Source organism: Barbus barbus (assembly GCF_936440315.1).
Source record: "Barbus barbus genome assembly, chromosome: 7".
Classification (NCBI taxonomy): Eukaryota; Metazoa; Chordata; class Actinopteri; order Cypriniformes; family Cyprinidae; genus Barbus; species Barbus barbus.
This window is the reverse complement of record NC_136735.1, coordinates 15,889,243-15,909,898: the sequence shown is the minus strand read 5'-3', so window position 1 is coordinate 15,909,898 and position 20,656 is coordinate 15,889,243. Positions and strand designations below refer to the sequence as shown.

Here is a 20,656-nt window from a genome sequence, read left to right as displayed (position 1 = left end):
GTTTGTTGTCCATAAATGGATGATTTACCTCTTCAAAAAGTAGCATATAAGCATAAAATTATGCAATTTGTGGAATTTAACAAAATCTATCACTACAATCATACATGAGCTGCATTTTTTTTTTTCCATTCACTGACAGTATTTCCAAAATTGCCGTCTTTTATTATAAATTCTTTGTGGCATTTTTTGTTCTGCAGGATATGTACTGCCACAGCTTCATGGATGAATTCTGCCTCCCCTGCCTCAGTTACGCCGGTGAAACCTAGATCAGTAGGAACTGAGAAGAATAAACCCGAGGAAAGGTAAGATGTAAACACTCTTATCCCTGAAGAACATGTATTATACGCTCATCCACACCTCCTCTCCATAGCATGTAATTAATTTGTTCCAATCTGCTAATTTAAGTGAGTTTGGCCAGTTTTGGCTCAACCTTTTCCGCACACACTCTCTCACGGTCTCATTGATTCTTTCACTCACACTCCAAGTCTCACTTAAGCTCTCAGCCTCAGGCTTTTTAACTCAATCACACATGCATTCACTCACTCTCAAAGTCTTCATCTGTCATTGTTTAGCCTCCAACTCGCACACTCACCAACTTTTCCTTCCCTCCTACACGCCGACACAACTCTGCTCTCTCTCTCTCTGTCATCTGTACTTTCTCAGCTCTATTTCCGACTCTACACCTGTACACACACACATTTCCTCTCAGTCTCACACTTTCCAGGCAGGGGCCATTGCAATGATCTATAGTACTGATCCAGACACAAAGATGCATTAACTTTCCATCCTGTAAAATGAGTGATGCCCAGTGGCAGGTGATCAGACTCATTCAATTTAAAGTCATTCAATCTATTAAAAAGCTGCTGGCAAAAAATGACTGACCTTCAGGAATGACGTCTTTCTTATGTTGCAGTTGTAAAGAGCACATTTTTGTTAGAACTCCTGCAGTAACTTTCTGGGTGTCTGCCTGGGTCGTGTATTAACTTTAGGACACGTTGTTATGAGGCAATATATAAAACATTCAGCAGACTTGCGGGTGTTGAATGGTGTTAAGCATTAGTGAAGAGAGTCTAGAGTACATTGCTGCTATATTCTCAGTAACCACACACTGGTTCTGTTAATCATGCAAATTAATTAAAATATTTGAGAAGTCATTGGAATGGACGATTAAAGATTAAAGATTTTATTCATTCTGAATTAATTTGATTCATTTTGAAGTCATGGAATTATTCATTTAAAATTATTGAAAGGTAATATAAAAGTAATGTTGGTAACATTTTATTTTAGGGTCTCTTAACTAGTTGCTTATTAGCATGCATATTACTAAAATATTAGCCATTTATTAGAACAAATTAAGCACATATTAATGCCTTATTCTACATCCCTAATCCTACCCAATACCTAAATTTAACAACTGCCTTACTAACTATTAATAAGAAGCAAATTAGGAATTTATTGAGGGAAAAGTCATAGTTAATAGAGATTAAATGTTCCCATGTGTCCTGGGACGTAACAGTATTAGTATTCTTTACCTGGAAATATCAGTTTTAAAATCATTCTGATGGTACACTAACTTAGTCTTGGAAATTAATACTAATCTATAAAACTTCATCAAAATCATGAAAATTTGTAAAATCTTAGTCATTTGAAATTGTGATTGACTTGAAATTGTGCTTTGATAGTACAATACAGTCTGAATTTTGTAAGATTATTAAAATATGTATGCAGTGAGTATGAATGTTTGGGTAAGTTATTGAAAAAGCCATTGAAATTCATTGGTCAAAAAGTGTGGAAACGGTTTTGTGCTTTGTGCCACTCCAGGGGAACTTTGAGTAATAAATGGCAGGATATGCCTGAATGCTGCCAAAGCTTACTTTAAAATTTCTATTTTTTGAATCATATCTACACTTTGATGGCTATCTTCTTTCTCTTCTACTTTAACACTCTGCTCTGGGATTTTTACGTGCAGACGTTAATCACGCAGACTGCTTTCATTGATAACTTTACAGCTAGATGGAAGTTTGCATCCTAATCCCCACCCTTCCGAATAGCGAGAGGCCCACTAACTGATTGCCTCCATTTTTCAGTGTCACCCTCAAGAAAGCAAAAGCTGTGTACCCCTGTGAGGCTGAACACGATTCCGAACTCTCTTTCCAGGTTGGCGCAATCTTCCATGACGGTAAGTGTTAATGTTATCACTGCCACAGGCACTCACCCGAATCCACAGACATATTGGATTTGGCGGGTCCTACAAGCACAAAAAAAAAAAAGATCTGATCTTATATCAGCATAGGTAGAGGGAGAGAAGTGGGGCAGGGGTGTGACATCCCTTAAAATCAATTCACAAAGAACGAGACCGATAAAATAACTCAAGGAATTGAGGGCAGTAACCACTATCACAGCTTTTGTTTTCTGAAGACATTATCTCATCAACTTCAGATGAAACATTTCAGAACTCTTGCTGAATTGGACTTACAATAAAAATTATTTTGACCCAACTTCAATTTTTTATTTTAGTTTATTTAATTTACAGAAATTAAGGAATAAATAAAAATAAGAAAATAAATAAAAATGCTGTAAAGCCCATTTTAAAAGTATGTGCATTAAATAATAAATTATTCTTTTCATGTAAAATATTGCTGCTATAATATGAGAACGAAAATCGGATGGAATTTTAGATTCTGTACGTTTTTGTCAATTTGCGTAATTATTGTAAATATGATTTCATATATGCATTTTTTGGCCATCTGAATGTTCCTTTGTTCATAATGTTTGTGTTTTTCTCCATTTTTCTGTCTTTCACCTGGACATCATTCACCTTTCATCATTCATCAGAGTGTTCTAATGCATTACATTTATTGAAATGAAAGGTTGTCCTCTATCATTCAACAAAATCATAGTAACTACCTGTACAGACATCCCGCTGTTTGCTCATACAGGCCTGCACGTTACCGATCAATGGTTCAGAATTTTCTGCCTTGTGTCTAAGACAATGTTCAGCATCCTCAGTATGCAGTGATAATTAACATTCACAGTTTTGATTATCCTCAGCACAGACATAAAGCCTAACATACATAATTCCTCAGTGCTGCTCTTGCATTAAAGCATTACTGCTCTCATCTAAAAATGACTTTTCACCCATTATTCTCAAATCTCCCACCTCTTGTGTTTGCTTATTAAACACTTTGGCTAATTTAATAATTCTTTCAGCTTTATTTAACACACTTTGAACCCATTCTGCTTATTTTGTTCCCAAAATGAACACAGAAAATGCAGAAAAAGTCATCAGGGACTGGCTATAGTTCTTCAAACTTTCCTAACTCATACCCATGCGATTTACATTCATCAGCCATGCTAACTATCCACATAAAAAAATGTCTTCCGTCCGATGAGGACTTCTTGCTTGTCTGACATGCAGTGTGACAGAAGAGCTGCAGTAAGACTTTTACCTGTGTGTCCGTGGTTTTGCTCTGCAGTGACACTCTCCAGGGAGCCCGGATGGCTGGAGGGTGTGCTGGAGGGAAAGCGAGGACTCATCCCTGAAAACTATGTGGAGATACTGTAACTCCGTAAAGAACTATCCTCACACTTCTCTTTATATACATGGTATCCATGGTCTCGGCGGCTCTTTCACAATGGCACTGCTTGTCATTCCTCCATCCTTCTCCACACTAAAGACATTGAGAGAGAATATATACTGTATCCAAAAACACAGATGTTGCTAGCACAGGAGTTAAGTTCAAGTATAAGCTAAAATGTGCTGTATACATATAAAGAGACTGCACTTGTAAATGTAAATATAAATTTGCGTGGGAAAATATGTATCCGTCATTGTGACTATTTTTTTTTTTTATTATTATTTTTTTTTTTTTTTGCATGTTTCGTAATTTTAGCCAAGTAGTTTGGGTTGTTTAGCATTAGTATACTCAATACTCAAATATACCTTGAGTGTCTTTGTATTTAATATTATCAAGTTGCATTTAATTGGGCATGTGATGATGTATAGTAAAACGTGTAACCTTATGACGGCGCAGTGAACATTGTCAGTTTTGTGTCTTGGTTCACTGGAACACTAGAGTGCTTGTTAGACATAAATTTAGTGCTTGTCGGTTTTTGATATTGAAATTGGTATGCGATTACTAAATCTTTTGCATTGATTAAAACTGATGCTGTGCCTTAAATTTATTACGCATGGCATGTGGGACGCTGTTCAATTACTCGCACAGAGCAACTTTTTTTGCTATTCTGTATATAGGTTTTAACGTTATTTCGAAGAACAGAGACCGATAGATAAAAAAGTAACCCATACAATGACGTCAAATTAAATATTGCCAAGTCTTACATCTGTGTTGTATACCTAGAATTATTTTCGTGCAAAGAAACTTAAAAGCCAAACACTTTCCCTCTTTAAAGTTTTAAAGTTTACCACAGAAACCTTAAAAATGGCAGGACTTCACTGATGTTTAATGAGACCATTTTCATTTTTCTAAGAGCCCTTGTTCCACGGGTTCATATTTGTGACTGAGCGTATCTGCGGTGATTTCAGACAGTGATTTATGACCTCTGCAAAGGTCTTGGCATTGATATAATTTTTTTGATGTTGATCAATGTTAAATAAATAAAGTGTTTTATTCTTATATCTTGCTTTTCATTTTTATTTATATGCCAAACTAAGTGTCTATAAATAACGGAAGCCATATGCTGCAGGGCGCCGTGGACCCCTAATGTGCTTACTGGGAAATAAACAAAAAAATTGTGATATGACTGTTGTTTAATGAAAAATAAAATAATGTGTGTAATTTTCTTAACGTCGATTAACTTAATTGTGTGGATGTGCTCCCATCAAGGTCAAAAAGACACTACGGCTTCTGCTGAAGAACTTTAGCTTGCCTAATAATTCAAAACTTCATTACCTGATTAGTATAACCCAGAAATCGCCTATAAATGTTTGCATTTGTTTAATAGCAATCTTGACCATACTGTATGAGTGATAATCAATAGCCACTTTCACACATGAAACCTGTTAAATTACAGTAAAATTGCTGGCTAAATTGTGTGCTAAATTAGATTCATTAGAGCTTCGTAATTGGCTCAAACTCTTAGTAAGCATTTTTATGGTTTATAGTAATTGTATTGTCCAAATATAAGCAGCATTTTGTTATTGGTACCTGTCATTTCAACACAACCGGATTCCTGTTGTATGTAAATGAACTGTTGTCTGTTGCTTACACTGCATTTAGAGCATAGTGGCTTATTCTCTCCCACACACTTCTAGCCTTGGAGCTGCTCTGCAGCTTTTACACTGAACCTCTCCCCCTTTAAGTGGAATAAATCCTCATTTCCTAGCAGATTTGGGCTGCCTCCTCATATACTGGGCTTGAACTGGAGCACACGGCAGTCTAGGGCCTTACCGTACACTGGATGGAGTGCTTGAAAACAAACCATTTGCATCAAAATACACTATTTTGTTGGAGCCACAGCTCAGTGGTTAGGACACACTGTTTGGAGCAACTGGGTCGGGCTTAGGCTATTTCCTGTTTTCTGTTCCAATTTCCTTTCATGACCCCATCATACACGCATGATAAGTGCACATTTCTTGCAGCTGCAGTTTGTTCAACTGCGGTTAAAGGGATTTTCGTGGTTCCTGATCCTGTCAACATAAAATGTCATGCGCAAACCATTTTACTTTAGTAATATAATATTTCTCACTAAAATTGGATATTTAATAAAGACTCATCATTTACTCATCCTGATATTGTTCTAAATCTGTATGACTTTCTTTGGCAGAGCACAGATGATGTTTTAAAGAATGTTTCTGGGTTTTGCCCATGCAAGGAAACTCAATAGGGTCCAAAACAACAATGGACCCATTTGACTTGGAATGTATGGGGGAAAAAAGTGTCATTTTTGTGTTCCCCATAATAAAGTCAGAAAGTTTTGGAATTAAAATGATGAAATAACTGTATGCAAAATGTATGCAAGACCAACTATCTATCTATTTGAATGGGGAAATAGAGTCTGGTTGCCTGTTTAAGATAACGTTTAATCAACAATAAAAATTTGCCATGAACTGTCTGATAAATATAGTTTATTGTTTATATTGTAAACTATGTTTACGTGCAGTAATTTTCACCGATTAGAAGGAACCCTCTAATTTCAGAAGTGAAGCATCCTGTTTGTATGAACCCTAATTCAGATTTTTCATTTATATGTGCATATTTAAAAGAAAGTTGACATTTGTGTCAGAAAAGCTTTTTAGCAAATACAGTATTCATGTGTAAACATATGTAGCAGTACTGTGTGTGCATGTGCGCAAATAATTTTTGAATTTGATTATGAAAATAGTCAGAATAAGCTTTTACAAATTTCATTCAAACTGAACTCAAATTTGGACAGATTAAGGTGTTTACATGAAGCTTTTTCAGCCATCAGTCTGATTATAAACTGCTTATTTAGATGCATGTAAAAGTAGCTATTGAGAAATACATGACATTAAGTAAAATGAGTTTTTGGGCTAACCATCACTTTGATCAAATTACTTTAGGAATTGATTGAATTCTGAAAAAATAAATAAATAAAAAATGCCAGGTAGTAGGAGGGGAGAGGTTTGAAAAATAGTTCATGTTTGCATCACCCAAAATGGCAAGAGTGTTATATTTTCATAAAAAATGACCAGTTCAATTTGTTTTTCACATAATGTGCACCAAATCAAGACTGCAAATCAGGAATACATAAATAATAAACTGGGTAATTTCTTGAATTTTGATTTCTGGACAACTAAAGTCAGTCACAGCCTCTGTCTAATTAGTTTACAAAGCACCTCCGGTCTGTGCGTGTGCGTGTTATCACACTTCAGTGCGCTGTACACATCATTAGTGTGCAAATGTCTTCCAGACTGCTGTGAGATGTGTGTTCCTGAAAGTGTGTGTTTGAGTGCCACGTATTACATAATTACCATGACATGGCGGAGTCACAGACATCCAATAACTAATAGAGCAGATGATAGGACGAGACATGGGAGAGGGCTAAAAATAGGCAACGTGTCGAAGAGCCGGGTGCTTACATAATCAAATGAGCCCTAGCTAATGAGATGGGCAAACTCACCCTCCCGCCATCCCTGTCCGCTTCATCTCACTTTCTCACCCTCTGGCTTTCTTTTTCTCTCTCTCTGTGTCTCCCTTTCACTTCAGTTTCCTTGGGTGCAGTTTAACCACAAAGTTCCCATCTGTCTCCCTTTTTTTTTCTTTTTTTTTTTTTAACATGGTCATGAGTTAAGACCAAATCACTATTTGCCCCATCTCTCTCCACCTGAATGAATGAGAAGGCTCTGTGCCGCACTGGTTTTATCCACCAAACTCTTAATGTTTTCATTTTGTTTCCTCCAGCATATCCCTCCTTCTTGTTTTGTGCAGTACAATATATACTGTACAAAACAAGGAGTACAGTACTGTGTGTATATGTATGTATATATATATATATATATATATGAGTGATAAAGGAGTAGCGGAGATGCTTGACCCAAGCATGTCAAACAAAATGTTATATAGTTTTCAGATTTCTTTTCTGGCAATATATACATTTATAACTAGTGCATATGTAATTAAATAATGCCTCATTTACACATTTAACCAACAGATCAAAAATGTGTAATTAAAATAATGAATAAATAAGTAAAAACTGTATTATATCTCGGATGAATGAGACCGAGAAGGTGGGACAGTGAAAAACAAAACAGAAAAGGATTGAGTGTCTGCGAGCAGAGAATCTGGGGCACAGAAACTGCCATGTGTGAAGCCACAGCCCTGAAATCTGCCTGATCCAATAGATTCTGTTTATCTGGCAGGACTACACAGTTTGCGTTATTGGCAATCTGGGAGAGATTTGGAGTGGGCTGTGGATTTGCGCAAAAGTAATACTGTCTACTCTCACAGTCTGGCAAACAAGCACATTTTTTAGAGGGCTTCTAACGAGGTTAATGGCGAATCTTCTCTCTGGGGACGTGGAGGTGTTACATTGTTAATGCTTATGTTCTTTGTCAGAAGATCTCGCTCTCTGGTGCTGTTTTCTGAGGATTTTTCCGTCACTGCTAGACCAGTAAATGCAGACGAGACTTGCTGTTTTCTTCACATATTACCATAATCACTTACTTCCTCGTTCATGCTCATTTCCCCTGGAGAAATATAATTTGTTACAACTAAAATCTGCCAGAGGTTTGAATTCTGACTTTGTCACTCAAACCTACTCTCCGCTTTACTTTTAGTGTGCATTCTCTCTCTCTCTCTCTCTCTCTCTCTCTTTCTGTTTTCCATTGGGCTTTGCCACATACTGTATCCAGGTATTTTTTTTTCCTTATCCATTCCTTTTCTTCCTACTGCTGCTGTTTCTTTCCACTCACTCGGCGCCCACTCAGATGTCTGCCGCATCCTATGATCCAATTCACTGTCTTCCTACTGTTATCCACTACAGTTGACCACCAAAATCTCTAAAACATCTACAGCATGAGCAGTAGCACTTTAAAATAAGGTTCAGTTTATTAGGTAGGCATAAGTTAGATATAGATATTAGCGAACAATGAACAATACTTTGTCATTTGTTAACCTAAAGTAAAGACAACATGAAATAAAAAATTCAACTTATCTTGCTTTTAAACACTTACAGTGTTTATTAATCAGAATATCAACTCAATATTTCATTACTTCCATCTGGTGACACAGATTAAACTTTAGTCAACGCATCCCTGCAAACTCACATTGATATCTGCCTCCATAAAACCAACAACCAACAGATAGAACTGAGTTAGATGATATAGGGAAATAAAAACAATATGAAGAAAAAGATCTGTTGCTTTTTCAGTTTTATTGCAACTGTTATGTTAGTTTAATGAATATGCTTCCCTTCATTGTTAATTCATATTAATTCAAAATACAATAATATTAAAGGGATAGTTCACTCAAAAATTTTAATTTTGTCATTAATTGCTCACCCTCATGTCATTTCAAACCCATTAGACCATCGTTCATCTTCGGATCAGGATCAGAAAGCTCTAGGATTTCATCCCAAAAAAACCCCCGCAATTTGTGTTCCCAAGATGAACGAAGGTCTTACTGGTTTGGAACGACTTGAGGGTGAGTAATTAATGACAGAATTTTTGGGTGAACTAACCCTTTAATCAGTATAGAAATGAAAACGATCCTACATTTAATGAATGCTGTAAAAGTATTGTTTATTCTTAGTTCATGTTAACAAATTGAACTTTGAGTGTGAAAAACTTTACAATAAGCTCATTAGTTGAGTCACAAATAGATTTTTTTTCAGACAGATTTTATTTACATAGTTGTTTGAAAAGGAAGTCGATGTTAATGGTCCTGCAGATCATCCGAGAAAATCCACTGTATTTGAAAGTTTCAGTGGGAGTTGCAATTAAAAATGATCACAAAAGCAATACAAGAGCATGTAGTTTGTGACCCGTCCTTAAGTTAACCCAGAACAAATCACCAAACTCGACTGTTAAATGAAAAAAAGACACCAGTGTATATCATCACTAGATTCAGATACACTTGTTTATGTATTTGAAATACTAGTAATTTTAGTGAAATTTTAGTGAAATATTGTTCTACAGACAAAAAAAAAATGTCTGTTGTAAAAATTGCAATTTACAGCAGATGTAACACCCATTTCTGCCCTTTAATGCTTATGAATTGTCTTAAATAGCAAAAGAAAGAGTGCACAGTAATTCATTGTTAACAGGTTTATTGGAATCCCTTGATGTTTCTGCAAACACAGTTATGGCAAGATCTGCATCAAAATATACAGTTTAGAGGAACTAGTTGCATCTGTCTTTTGCTCATGTTGAATATTTCTGTACTGAGGAGATTTGCTAACAAGTATTGTACAAAGCACTGTTTTTTTATTTTGTTTTTTTTAAAGGGAGAAAAAAATCTAAATATGAACAGGAAATGCTCTTTTGTCACAAAAGAGATATGGCTTTGTCACTTTAAACAATGTATAGCACACAGATTCAGATTTATCCCCAAAAAAGAAACACCAATATCCATTAACACAAGGGTGTTAATGCGCTAACACAACATGTGGTCTGTGGGTTTTCACTAGTAAGCTGTATTTTATTCTGGTTCATCATACTCTGGTTACCTTGACCATGCTTTGCCCTTATTTTGCACAAAGGTGCTGCTTGGTGGTAATGTGATTTGTACAAATGCATAGTTTTCATGTTATAAGACTCATCAAAATCTCATCTAAAAAGTCATATGCTGACTGTCAAAGCTGAAGTAACAAGCAACTCAAAAGTGTGGATTCACACTAACTTTCAATATTTCAAGCTTCATCATTTGGTGATGGAGAAACGCAAATTTCAAACATGCCAATATATATTCTCTTAAGTTGCTGATGGACATCTGAATTCATATCTGAATCATCTTCAATTTTGCTCCCTGTCCTAGTTCTGTCTTTAGGTTTGAATTTGTTTTATACTATTTAAAAAAAATCTATATATTTTTCATATACTGTATAAATAATAATAAAGAGCATTGTTGGTGCACTGAAGAAGAAAAAAATCAGTGTTTTTTGCTTGGTTTGATTTTTGTTTAGATATTTATTTATTTATTTTAAAAAAATCTGGGATAAAAATATTTGGCAACCACAAGTACTTTCCTTTCAGCTTAATGTAGCTAACCTCTGATGTGAGCACTGTGTTCTGTTTTTATTAGATTTGTAGGTGAAGCGAAGAGGAAAAACACACAAAACCATACAATTAGTTCACATTACTACAGAGCAAAATGATAAGTTTTAAGTTAGTGACATTCAGGGAGTAAACAAGTCTCTCTTGCTGTGAAAAGTAAATATAAATTAAATGTATAGCCATCATCTGGCTCTTGCTCTGGATTCTGATTGATGTGCAGTCAGTAACTATTAAGAGGGGAATGTGTGAACTTCCATGTGTTCACATCCCAACGTCTGACAAAGATTTAATATAGAAATGTTCCATACGACGCAACATAATCATTCACTGATTTATTTACAATAGATACTGTAAAATGATAACTTTTGTGAGAAAAAAGGCACAAGTTTCCCTTCTTAAATACACTGTAAACATCTTTTCAAAAAGCATGCATAAACATTTCACTTTACAAAAGATCTCATATACTCTTTTTTTAGACAAATTACTAATATATTGTGTCCAGCAAAATAGAATCTCTCAAAAATACTTCACATGCATCCTATGAATCTTTTAACATTTATTCTCATTTATAGATCTGTGTATTTAAAAAAGGGAAAGGCTGGAAAAAAGAGACTACTGCAAATACCTAGTTTTAGGTCCATCAGAAATTTTCAATGTGTACTGACAGGTCGGTGAAATGGGTTTTGCCTGGGTACCACAGATTGATTTGATTGTTCTATTCAAATGAGTATTTTTGTCCTCCATTAGTCTTTTACCACCAACCAGCTACATCAAAAAAGGCAAACGTCAAAAGTTATTGGACCTTTCCAGTTCACAAACGTCCTGACCTGATCCCCACCCCACCCCCCAAAACTTTACATAACCAACACAATAGCAGAACATCTAATTATCACATTATGGTGTCTGTGCAAATCAAAATCGGCCAATATGATCATTCAAATCCTATCAGAGAAAACCAGCAATGCCCTCTCAAAAATAAGTCAGCTATCCTGTGCCTTTAAGAAATTTGAGAGAAAATAGAAAAGCAAATGCACGCACACAAACAGCACACACAAACCTTCATTGTCCTCAGACTCACAGCATTTGAGAACTAGCGGTACCTCTTTTGATTCCATCAGTAGCACAGTGGGGTTATGAAACACAAAACAGTGGTCCAAATTCCTTTTTAAGATACAATTCACTCAAGTACTCTCAAGTCGACAGCTACTTCCCCAAATAGCCAAGTTTTAATTGCAAGGTGGTTGAAATCAAAAATTCCTATGTACAACGTTTGAAAAATATTCCTACAAGCAACAATTATAATCATACGATACACATATATTGTGTGTTTATGAGCAGGTTACTGTTGTTATTAGTCCACATAACCCTGTCTGTTTCTTACAATAGACAACTACGTGGACTACAGCTGTTATTGTTGTTTACTAATATGAAAGCTGTATGCTTCATACGGTATCTAACTGTACATGTGCTGCTACTGAAAATCATCTACTATTTACGTTAAGAAAACAGAAGCACCTTGTTAGAAAATGGCTTCTAGCTGGATTGTTTCTTGGAAACGCAAAAACTTTGCAATCGTATAAAATGCTTTTCTTGTGTGGAACTGTAAATTAGTACTGTATTTTCCTTAACGTCAAAAGGGAGCTGGTTTAGTAACAGCTTAGGTACAATTTACTAAATTTGCTACAGTCCAAGCGCGCACACAAAATGTGGCATGTGTGTTTGCGTGAGCTCAATTTTTTACAAGACGAGCCATAATATTTGCTGTATTGCAAAGTTGCATGTTTTTTTTTTCTCTGCCCAGTCCAATAGCATTTTTTCGGAGCTGCCATTTCTCAGCTTATCAATCATCAGGCCACCGCAGCACTGAATCAGCGTGGCCTATGTAAACACAAGTCATCAAAAAACACATGTATGCCATTTTTGCAGATAAATTTAGATTTGATTCTGTCTACATTTACTTCTGTGCACCAATTAGTCAAAATTCAGCTATATTTAACATATTGTAGCCCTTGGAGTATCTTATTTCCTCTTTGCAAACATCCCAATTGAATCAATGTTTCCATCTTAACCAGCAATAAAAAGCAGTTTTATCACTGAAACTTGCTTGTAATTTTATGAGCGGCAGATAGGAGAGTTACATACAAACGCAATGGTATTTACTGGCAGATTGACAGGTCTGGGAGTCAAGGAAATGTCTAGTGTATGGGCCCATATTTGTGTGACGTATTCACATGTGACTGTGCACTATAGCTTTACCAAAGAATATGGCTTCATATCCATATAGAACGCTGTCAGCATTGTCTTTGGGGGTAAGGAATGCACTGTCACATGAAATATGAGTTCTTCTCTGTTAACTGGGTACAGAGATCGCTCTTTGCCTTCCCTCACTACGCAAGCCTTATATGGCTTTAAACCAAGCCTCTCGTTACGCCTTGCTTTGTGCATAGCGGGCTTGCTCTTGTTCACTCTCTGAGGGCTGAGTGTCCTCTGCTTTTCCTCTCATGTGATCCTTCATTTTTCCCTCCTTTTGCGAGCTTTCAGTCATTTCTTGTGAAAGTACAGGGTGTGTGTTAGGCCCGATTCCACCTTTGGTATTTGGTCGCTGATAATTTCCACCAGCATCTCAGGGAACTCGACCTTCAGAGCCTGGGATTCACGGAAAGTGTAGAAACAAAAGTCTAACAGGCTCCCCACGAGCTGTAAAGAGAAACAGAGAAGAGACTTCTGTCAAGGGAACTGTCAGATTAAATTCAAATTAACAGTGCTTATCATTAAAGAGACGTTCTGGTGAAACATGAGTCTGGGTAAACATGTATTGATGAATTAGCAAAGAAAAGACTTCAGAGAGGCTGGGTTCATTTATGGATGCGCCATCTCACTGACCAAAGCGGAAAAGCTTTTAGGCAGAACTGGAACTTGTTTCTCTTCATCTTACAAATTAATAAATCAACACTGCTGTCAAGTGTTCTTCACCCCCAAGTGCAATTCAAAAACGTCTTTTCCAGAACTTTTGTGTGCTATTACAAAATGTTGAGCTGGCAGCAATGCAAAAAAAGTGATTAGCAATGAACAGCTCTCAGAAATGAACCGAGGCTCTAATCTCGCAGTGGCAACATGAAGGACGGCAGTTTTTCATTTGAATGCACACTTGATATTATAACTCTTTAATAATATACAGCTGTAATTATTTTAACATCCGCTGATTTGAAATATTAATGGTTTTCAGCTTCTAACCACATGAGAAATTGAGAGCTACTTCTAATGAATGAATACTAAATATTTATTAAATAAATATCAGCTCATTCTGATTTGTTTCTAGACAAATATTTGAGCTACATGATCTAAACCAGAATACCTGTAGGTGTTAATTTTTTAGTCTTATTACGGTGCACTTATTACAGATATTATAGAAATAAAGCCAAGGATTTCTACTTTATGTAACAAACTCATATTACTCCCGTCCCTGTTATTTATATCAAACAGACATCGACATAGCAATAAGAAAAAACTAAAATTATCTTATGTTAATAGTAGGTAAAAAGAAAAAGAATCATGAAGTCAACTTCATACAAAATATTTTCAGGATAATGATTTAACAATGTCTTATGGCTTTAGTGCAATGACAATAAAATCCAATTATTTAATTTTGGCATTTTTTTATGATTCATATTTGTGACCCTGGACAACAAAACCTCTTAAAGTCTTAAGTCGCTGGGGTATATTTGTAGCAATAGCCAAAAATACATTGAATGGGTCAAAATTGTTGATTTTTCTATTATGCCAAAAATCATTAGGACATTAAGTTGCATTGCTAAGAACTTCATTTGGACAACTTTAAAGGCCATTTTCTCAATATTTAGAATTTTTTGCACCTTCAGATTCCAGATTTTCAAATAGTTGATACATAAATCTCAATTTTGAAAAATTGACCCTTATGACTGGTTTTGTGGTCCAGGGTCACATTTTTCAGACACTGTATAAACATCATGAAAAAAAATTAGAGCTCCTCTGCTTTAAAACATGGAAAAACCACTGCTTTAAATAATCTCTCGTGTTCAAGTCAAGAAGCTTAAAACCGATTTGCTTGAACATTACTTAAACTTAAGCTTACTATAATTGACAGATATTATGAAAATAAGGTATTTCGTTAGCACTTTAGTATAGGGACCAGTTCTTCATATTATTAGTTGCTTATTAGCATGTCTATTATTCTCATATTGTCTGTCTATTAATACTTATAAAGCACATATTCTGCACGACCATATCTACATCACTAATACCTAAACTTAACAACTACTTACTAAAAATTAATAAGCAGCAAATTAGGAGTTTATTGAGGCAAAGGTCATAGTTAATGGTGAGAATTGGACCTTAAAATAAAGTGTGACCCAAGAGACCCATGAACTGAATGAGAACACTCTGGATAATTAGAGCAGAACTGTATCTGTCTTTGATCTATCAACTGAGGTCAATAACAGGCGAATGTTTCGACTTACTTCATGCATTGCGTCCAAAAGCTTGGTGAGCTGGAAAAAGCGCTGCCACGTCTGGACAGAATTGTTAGTGGCTTTCCCAACTGAGCGGCGGAGCTCCTTGATGTAATTCACCCGCATCTCCTCAAATGCCCCTTGATTCTTCAGACCATCTTTGGGCACTGTCAAAAAAAAAAAAAAACTCACTTTGTTACAGTAGCTACTAGTGTTGTCACGATACTGGAATTTCTAACTTCGATACGATACCTTGAAAAATATCGATATTCGATACCATTTTCGATACCACGGAGAAAAAAACTGCCACAATATTAAGGGGGTAATTTTTTTAATTTAAAGATAAATGTAACAAGTCGAGAACATGCGGTATATTTTACATGAACAAAAAAATGTCTTGAGGTACTGCATTTGTTGATTTATTTATTAATCTTAGTTAAATGTTAATTGAAACTAACGTTTACTAATACATGTACTAATTAAAATCCAAAGTTCTATTTGTTGATATTCTCATTTGCTTCATAACCAAAATATTTCCAGATATAGGGCCCTATGAAATCCGTTTTATTTTTCCCCAAATTCAGTTTTATTTTTTTCTACATTCAATTTTTTCCATTTTAATTTTTCTGGATTCCCTTTTTTTCCGTTTGAATTTTTCTGGACTCTTTTTTTTTTTTTATGGTCAAATTAAATGCTATTAATCTAAAAGCATGTCTAATTCATTAAAATCATGAAAATTATACAATTTAACATTTAATTTATTAAAAGTGTAACAAAAATGACACGTTTAGGGCCGTATGAAATGTTTTATTTTTTTCTCACCTTATGTTTTATTGTTACCAAATTCTGTGTTTTAGCATGTCTATTATTTGAATGCATACAAACTATTTTTATTTATTCTTACAGTAGCCTTATGAAATGTGTTTTCCCCTTCAGAAATTCTGTGTTGTGTATTTAAATTTTACTGGATATCAGATGAAGGCATAAAACAATTTTAATTCATTTATATTTGAATTAATGAAAATTAAACATTTACATTTTTAGCAAATGAAGGGGATTTACTATTAAAATTAAAATATTTTGTGATTATTTCTTTAAAAAAAAATAACAGTAGTAGTAAGTAGTAGTATTATGTACATTCTACTAAATAATAGTAATATAGCCTATTTCTGGCACACAGTCTTTAATAGGCTAAGTTAAACCGAACTTTTATTTTGACGGGTTGCCGTGAATACTTCTAAAGTTCTGTGTGTGTATGATATGACGCTAGTTTTACTCAAATTAAATGGTAAAATGCTCGTAAAGTGCCTTTCAGATCAGTTCTGGAGATATTGTTGATGTATTTATGTCCTCATTGAGACGGCAGACGCTGAAATCACCGCGAGCGCCACATTAGTAAACACAACCGCACATGCAGCACATTCACACAGAGACGCGCAGAACATGCAGGATTCATATTTAAATCCACTTTTGCAGCTTAATATTTACAGATACTAGTCCATATCGCGATTTGATTTGATTTAAGTGTAATGACCTACTTTTGATTAATTCATCCAAACTTTGACAAATTCCGTGACATTCCGCGTTAAACTGTAAATTCAGTTTTTATGACTGGATTCCGTGGCGTTCTCTGCATCGCGGAGATCATAGATCCCTACAGATAGCGCTCCTGCTGTGTTCTTTAACAACCAGAGCAGTCATCTTTCTATTCACTTCTGTCCAGAGCGAAGGAGACGAGTGCGGTCACATGTGGTGCTTGTCCACGCGCCTTTGGAGAGAAGTGAAAGTGACAGCTCGGCTAGTATCGGTGTATCGATACTTTGGGAAATTATTATTGGTACCGTTCAGATATTTCAGTATCGATATTTATCGAAATATCGATATTTTTGACAACACTAGTAGCTACTCGCTCTATAGTGAGAAACACAACACTGTTTTCTTTAAGTAGCATCTATCTATCCATCTATGTCTGTTTATTCATCCTTTAATCTAATCTGTCTGCCAGGTGATCAATGTTCTCTTGTGTGAAGTTATTCACGATTAACACAATCGAAGTACTGAAAACTATTTTACTTTTGGCAGATGGGAGATAAAAGCTCATTCAGGTTGAAGGGAGTAATTCTCTCCTATGCTGTAGGACAAGTGCACTCATGGCCTACTGCCAACCTCATGAAATGACATTCAGCTTCTGGACAGCTGAATAAGAAACAGCTCATTCTCACGCTTGCTCTATCCATTGCTCGACAACATACAAATAACATCTATTTTGATAAAATTAGTAATTTTGTTGCATCCCACTGACTGGCCAATTGAATTCTTTTCATTTCTGTTAGTCTCAATATGATTTTGATGTTAATTACTGCAAGCAAAGCAGCATTGACACAGCGGCACACCTTAAAGCTGTAGTGATAATTATGGAAAACCTTTCATTTAAAAAAAAGTTAAGATGCAAGAACCAACATAATGTAATAATGCTAAGTATAGCCTTCAGACACAAACAAGTTTCAACAAACGCCAATTCTTAGCACGAAACTAGCTAACTATTTTGTTAACATTACCAAATTACAACAAGTCCTTCAGGACGTTTAAAGCACTCTACTCTGTGTGTTGAATGAAAAGCAGTTCTTCATCTCTGTTCATTGGCAGGTGTCTGTAAAACCTGCAGTCACTTCCCCCTGTTTTCTTCTCTCCCACTGACCCACATCTAGCCATTTAGAGCCTCAGTGAATAAAAAGTGGGGCGATTATGCCACGCTAATCGAGTCTTGTCATAAGAAATAGGTTTTTGCCTGTAGAATCTGTCATTTTGTAAACATATCTGACAGGAAGAGTCAGTTAAAGAGCTATTTAGTACAATTAAGCTCAATTAACAGCAATTGTGGCATTATGTTGATTAAAAAAATATTTTGACTTGTACCTCATATTCGAAAGAAAGAAACAAAGAAAGAAAGAAAGAAGCTTATGCTGAGGTAATTACAATGTAAAATAAAAAGGGCAATTTTGGAGCATTTAAAATCAGAAATGTGAAGCCTGTAATTTTATAAAAGGTCACATAAATTAGCCTATTAAAAAAATATTTTTTATGAATTTGTATTTTTTTACATTTTTTATGTTGTTATCAAAATGTTTCCCTCAAAGCAAAAAGTGATTCATAGTGATACATTAAACTGAGCTATTTTTTATTTTATTTTTAAAAGCACAACTGTGAAACTTATTATAAAGCACTCATATTAATACTCCTGTTAAAACCTGCATTTTATTTGAGCTGTTAAGTTGTTCTTATCATTTGTACAGTTGTTTTAGGACTTCCACTGTCATGACAACAATTGGATTTATCTTTACATAGAAAGATTAGTAACATTTTTCCATGCTTAAATTATGTGCATATTATGTGCATATATTATTAACATGCATATTGATTAAATCTTAATGCTACACTATTGAAACTACTAATACCATTGAGTGTTTTAATGTTTATAGTTTGGCCAGAGTTTTTTCACATTCAAAATAAATGATTGAGCATTTACAGTACATAAGTGCTGTTGACTGAGCTTAACTTCTACTGAACATGCCCACTTAAAATTGTGATTGTCATTTAAAAGCTTAAACACTTTGCCTGTCCCATTGCTTTAAAATTAATGCCACTTAATTTGATATTTTGTTATATAATGCAAAGACATTACATAACAGAAGTAGGTGTCCAAATACTTTTATGAAAGTAAATGTAAGACTTACTCAACAAAAGATATCAGTCCACCAAAATGTATTTAACACTAATAACAAAATACTGTCAAACCGATACCTTGAATTGTATAGACATATTTCTTTTTGCACAATAGCAGTGTCTGTGGGAATGTTTATTTCGCAGTGTCTGAGTCTACCACAAACAAAAAGGGAAAAAAAGGGGTTAAATAATGGAATTTTAAAAAAGTCCAAAAACGAGAGGGGGTTTGTTTTAGTGACTCACTATTTTAGCAGGTCAACACTACCATCACAAATAAGGTCACGTGAAAGCCTACAGGGCTTCTGAAACCTTAGCCAAGGTCAAAGAGGATTAACAGCCTCTCTCTCTTTCTCTCTCTCTCTCTCTCTCTCTCTCTCAATTCAATTCAATTCAAGTGTGCTTTATTGGCATGACAAAAACTATACATTTGTATTGCCAAAGCAATTGCAGCTGTGCTGCTTACAAATAGTGCATATATGTATTAACAGAAATAAAAAGAATAATAATAATTGTAATAATAATGTATAAAAGTTCTCTCTCTCTCTCTCCCTTCATGCTAAAACTACAGTGGCCCTGGAGCCCCACAGTAGAGGGCATGACACAATAGCTTTAGCAAAGCAGAAAAGGCTGATAACACATCAAAATGAATCAAAAAAGCATTCTGAACAAGCTGCATTATAAAAACATCAAGCAGTAACTGTACCATAAGATAACATGCCAACACAACAGCATTAATACACAGAAACGCAACATTTGCATATAAAGTAGATCATAACAAAGCGCTTGTAGTCCACTATTATCTGTGTAATCGGTTGGTTTACCCATGAAAAACAGAAACCGGTTTATTTATATAACAAAACAGCTCTTCCCAGCGTATCTCGTATCAGCAATGACACACATAAACCCACATCACAGATGTAGTCAGCAAAATACATCAAATTGTTTTCTTTATATGTTGATTTTGTATCAGGAAACCTTTTTTTAAAAAAAAGAAACGCTCCATCAAAACCTACAGCTCTTCAAAAATGTACCATCCCCGACTACTCGGCCTACACTTCCCCTGTTCTTTCACTTTGCATGAAGCTCTCTTTTTGGAGAGAAAAACACCAGCTCTTGGAGCTGTGCCCATCTCCTGACTGGATTTTATTAAGTACAGCAGGGCTCTCTGGAAAGGCTCCAGAGGATCAGCAAGTGGTTGTGGATCCCAAAACCTATCCTATATGAGAATTCAGAACTCAAACTTTAGTCTCATATGCTGTAAGTCCAGGGGTGCGTTGGCTCTGTCTGAACTGAGAGTATGCATTGCTCTTGTATATGGGAGCTAAATTGATCTAGCACCTGAAAGAAATGTTATATTATATTATATTATTTATTTATATTATATTTAGGGCTGTCAAATCGATTAATTGCATCCAAAAAATAATTTGTTTACATAATATATGCGTGTACTGTGTATACTGTATATGTGTATATTACACACATGTATATATTTTAAGAAATATATGTAATATATTTATATTTATATATAATGTAAATCATATATAGTTAGGGGTGGGCATCGTTTGGGGTTTTTCCGATACCGGTCCCAAATCAATACTTTTGAAATGGTGCCTGAACCGATACTTCTAAAAATATATATATATTATTTTTTTTAAATTACCAATTAATAATTGGATTGGCCTTTAGCACTAAACACATGATGTCTTTTTCATTCATACTGGACACCAGAGGGCGTCCTCACACAAAAAAT

At 35.1% G+C, this 20,656-nt stretch overlaps 2 protein-coding genes across 4 annotated transcripts in view; one reads left to right on the top strand and one right to left on the bottom strand.

Moving 5' to 3' along the window:
* The window catches only part of LOC306872486 (rho GTPase-activating protein 10-like), a 54,326-nt gene extending 49,520 nt beyond the window's left edge, over positions 1-4,806 (top strand). Inside the window, exons 21-23 of one of the 2 annotated variants that reach the window (XM_079421059.1) lie at positions 198-302; positions 2,088-2,179; positions 3,477-4,806. In XM_079421059.1, coding sequence (XP_079277185.1) covers positions 198-302; positions 2,088-2,179; positions 3,477-3,565 — 286 coding nt within the window. In that variant the 3' untranslated portion in view covers positions 3,566-4,806. Of the gene's footprint in view, positions 1-197; positions 303-2,087; positions 2,180-2,835 lie in introns of both variants that reach the window. The other variant, XM_079421060.1, reaches the window with a different exon arrangement.
* Positions 4,807-10,624: 5,818 nt separating this feature from the next.
* The window catches only part of LOC306872320 (mineralocorticoid receptor-like), an 81,601-nt gene continuing 71,569 nt past the window's right edge, over positions 10,625-20,656 (bottom strand). For both annotated transcript variants that reach the window (XM_079420821.1, XM_079420822.1), the window contains 2 exons: positions 15,193-15,350; positions 10,625-13,393 (listed from right to left, as the gene is read on the bottom strand). In XM_079420821.1, the coding sequence (XP_079276947.1) occupies positions 13,238-13,393; positions 15,193-15,350 (314 nt within the window). In that variant the 3' untranslated portion in view covers positions 10,625-13,237. The remainder of the gene's footprint in view (positions 13,394-15,192; positions 15,351-20,656) is intronic.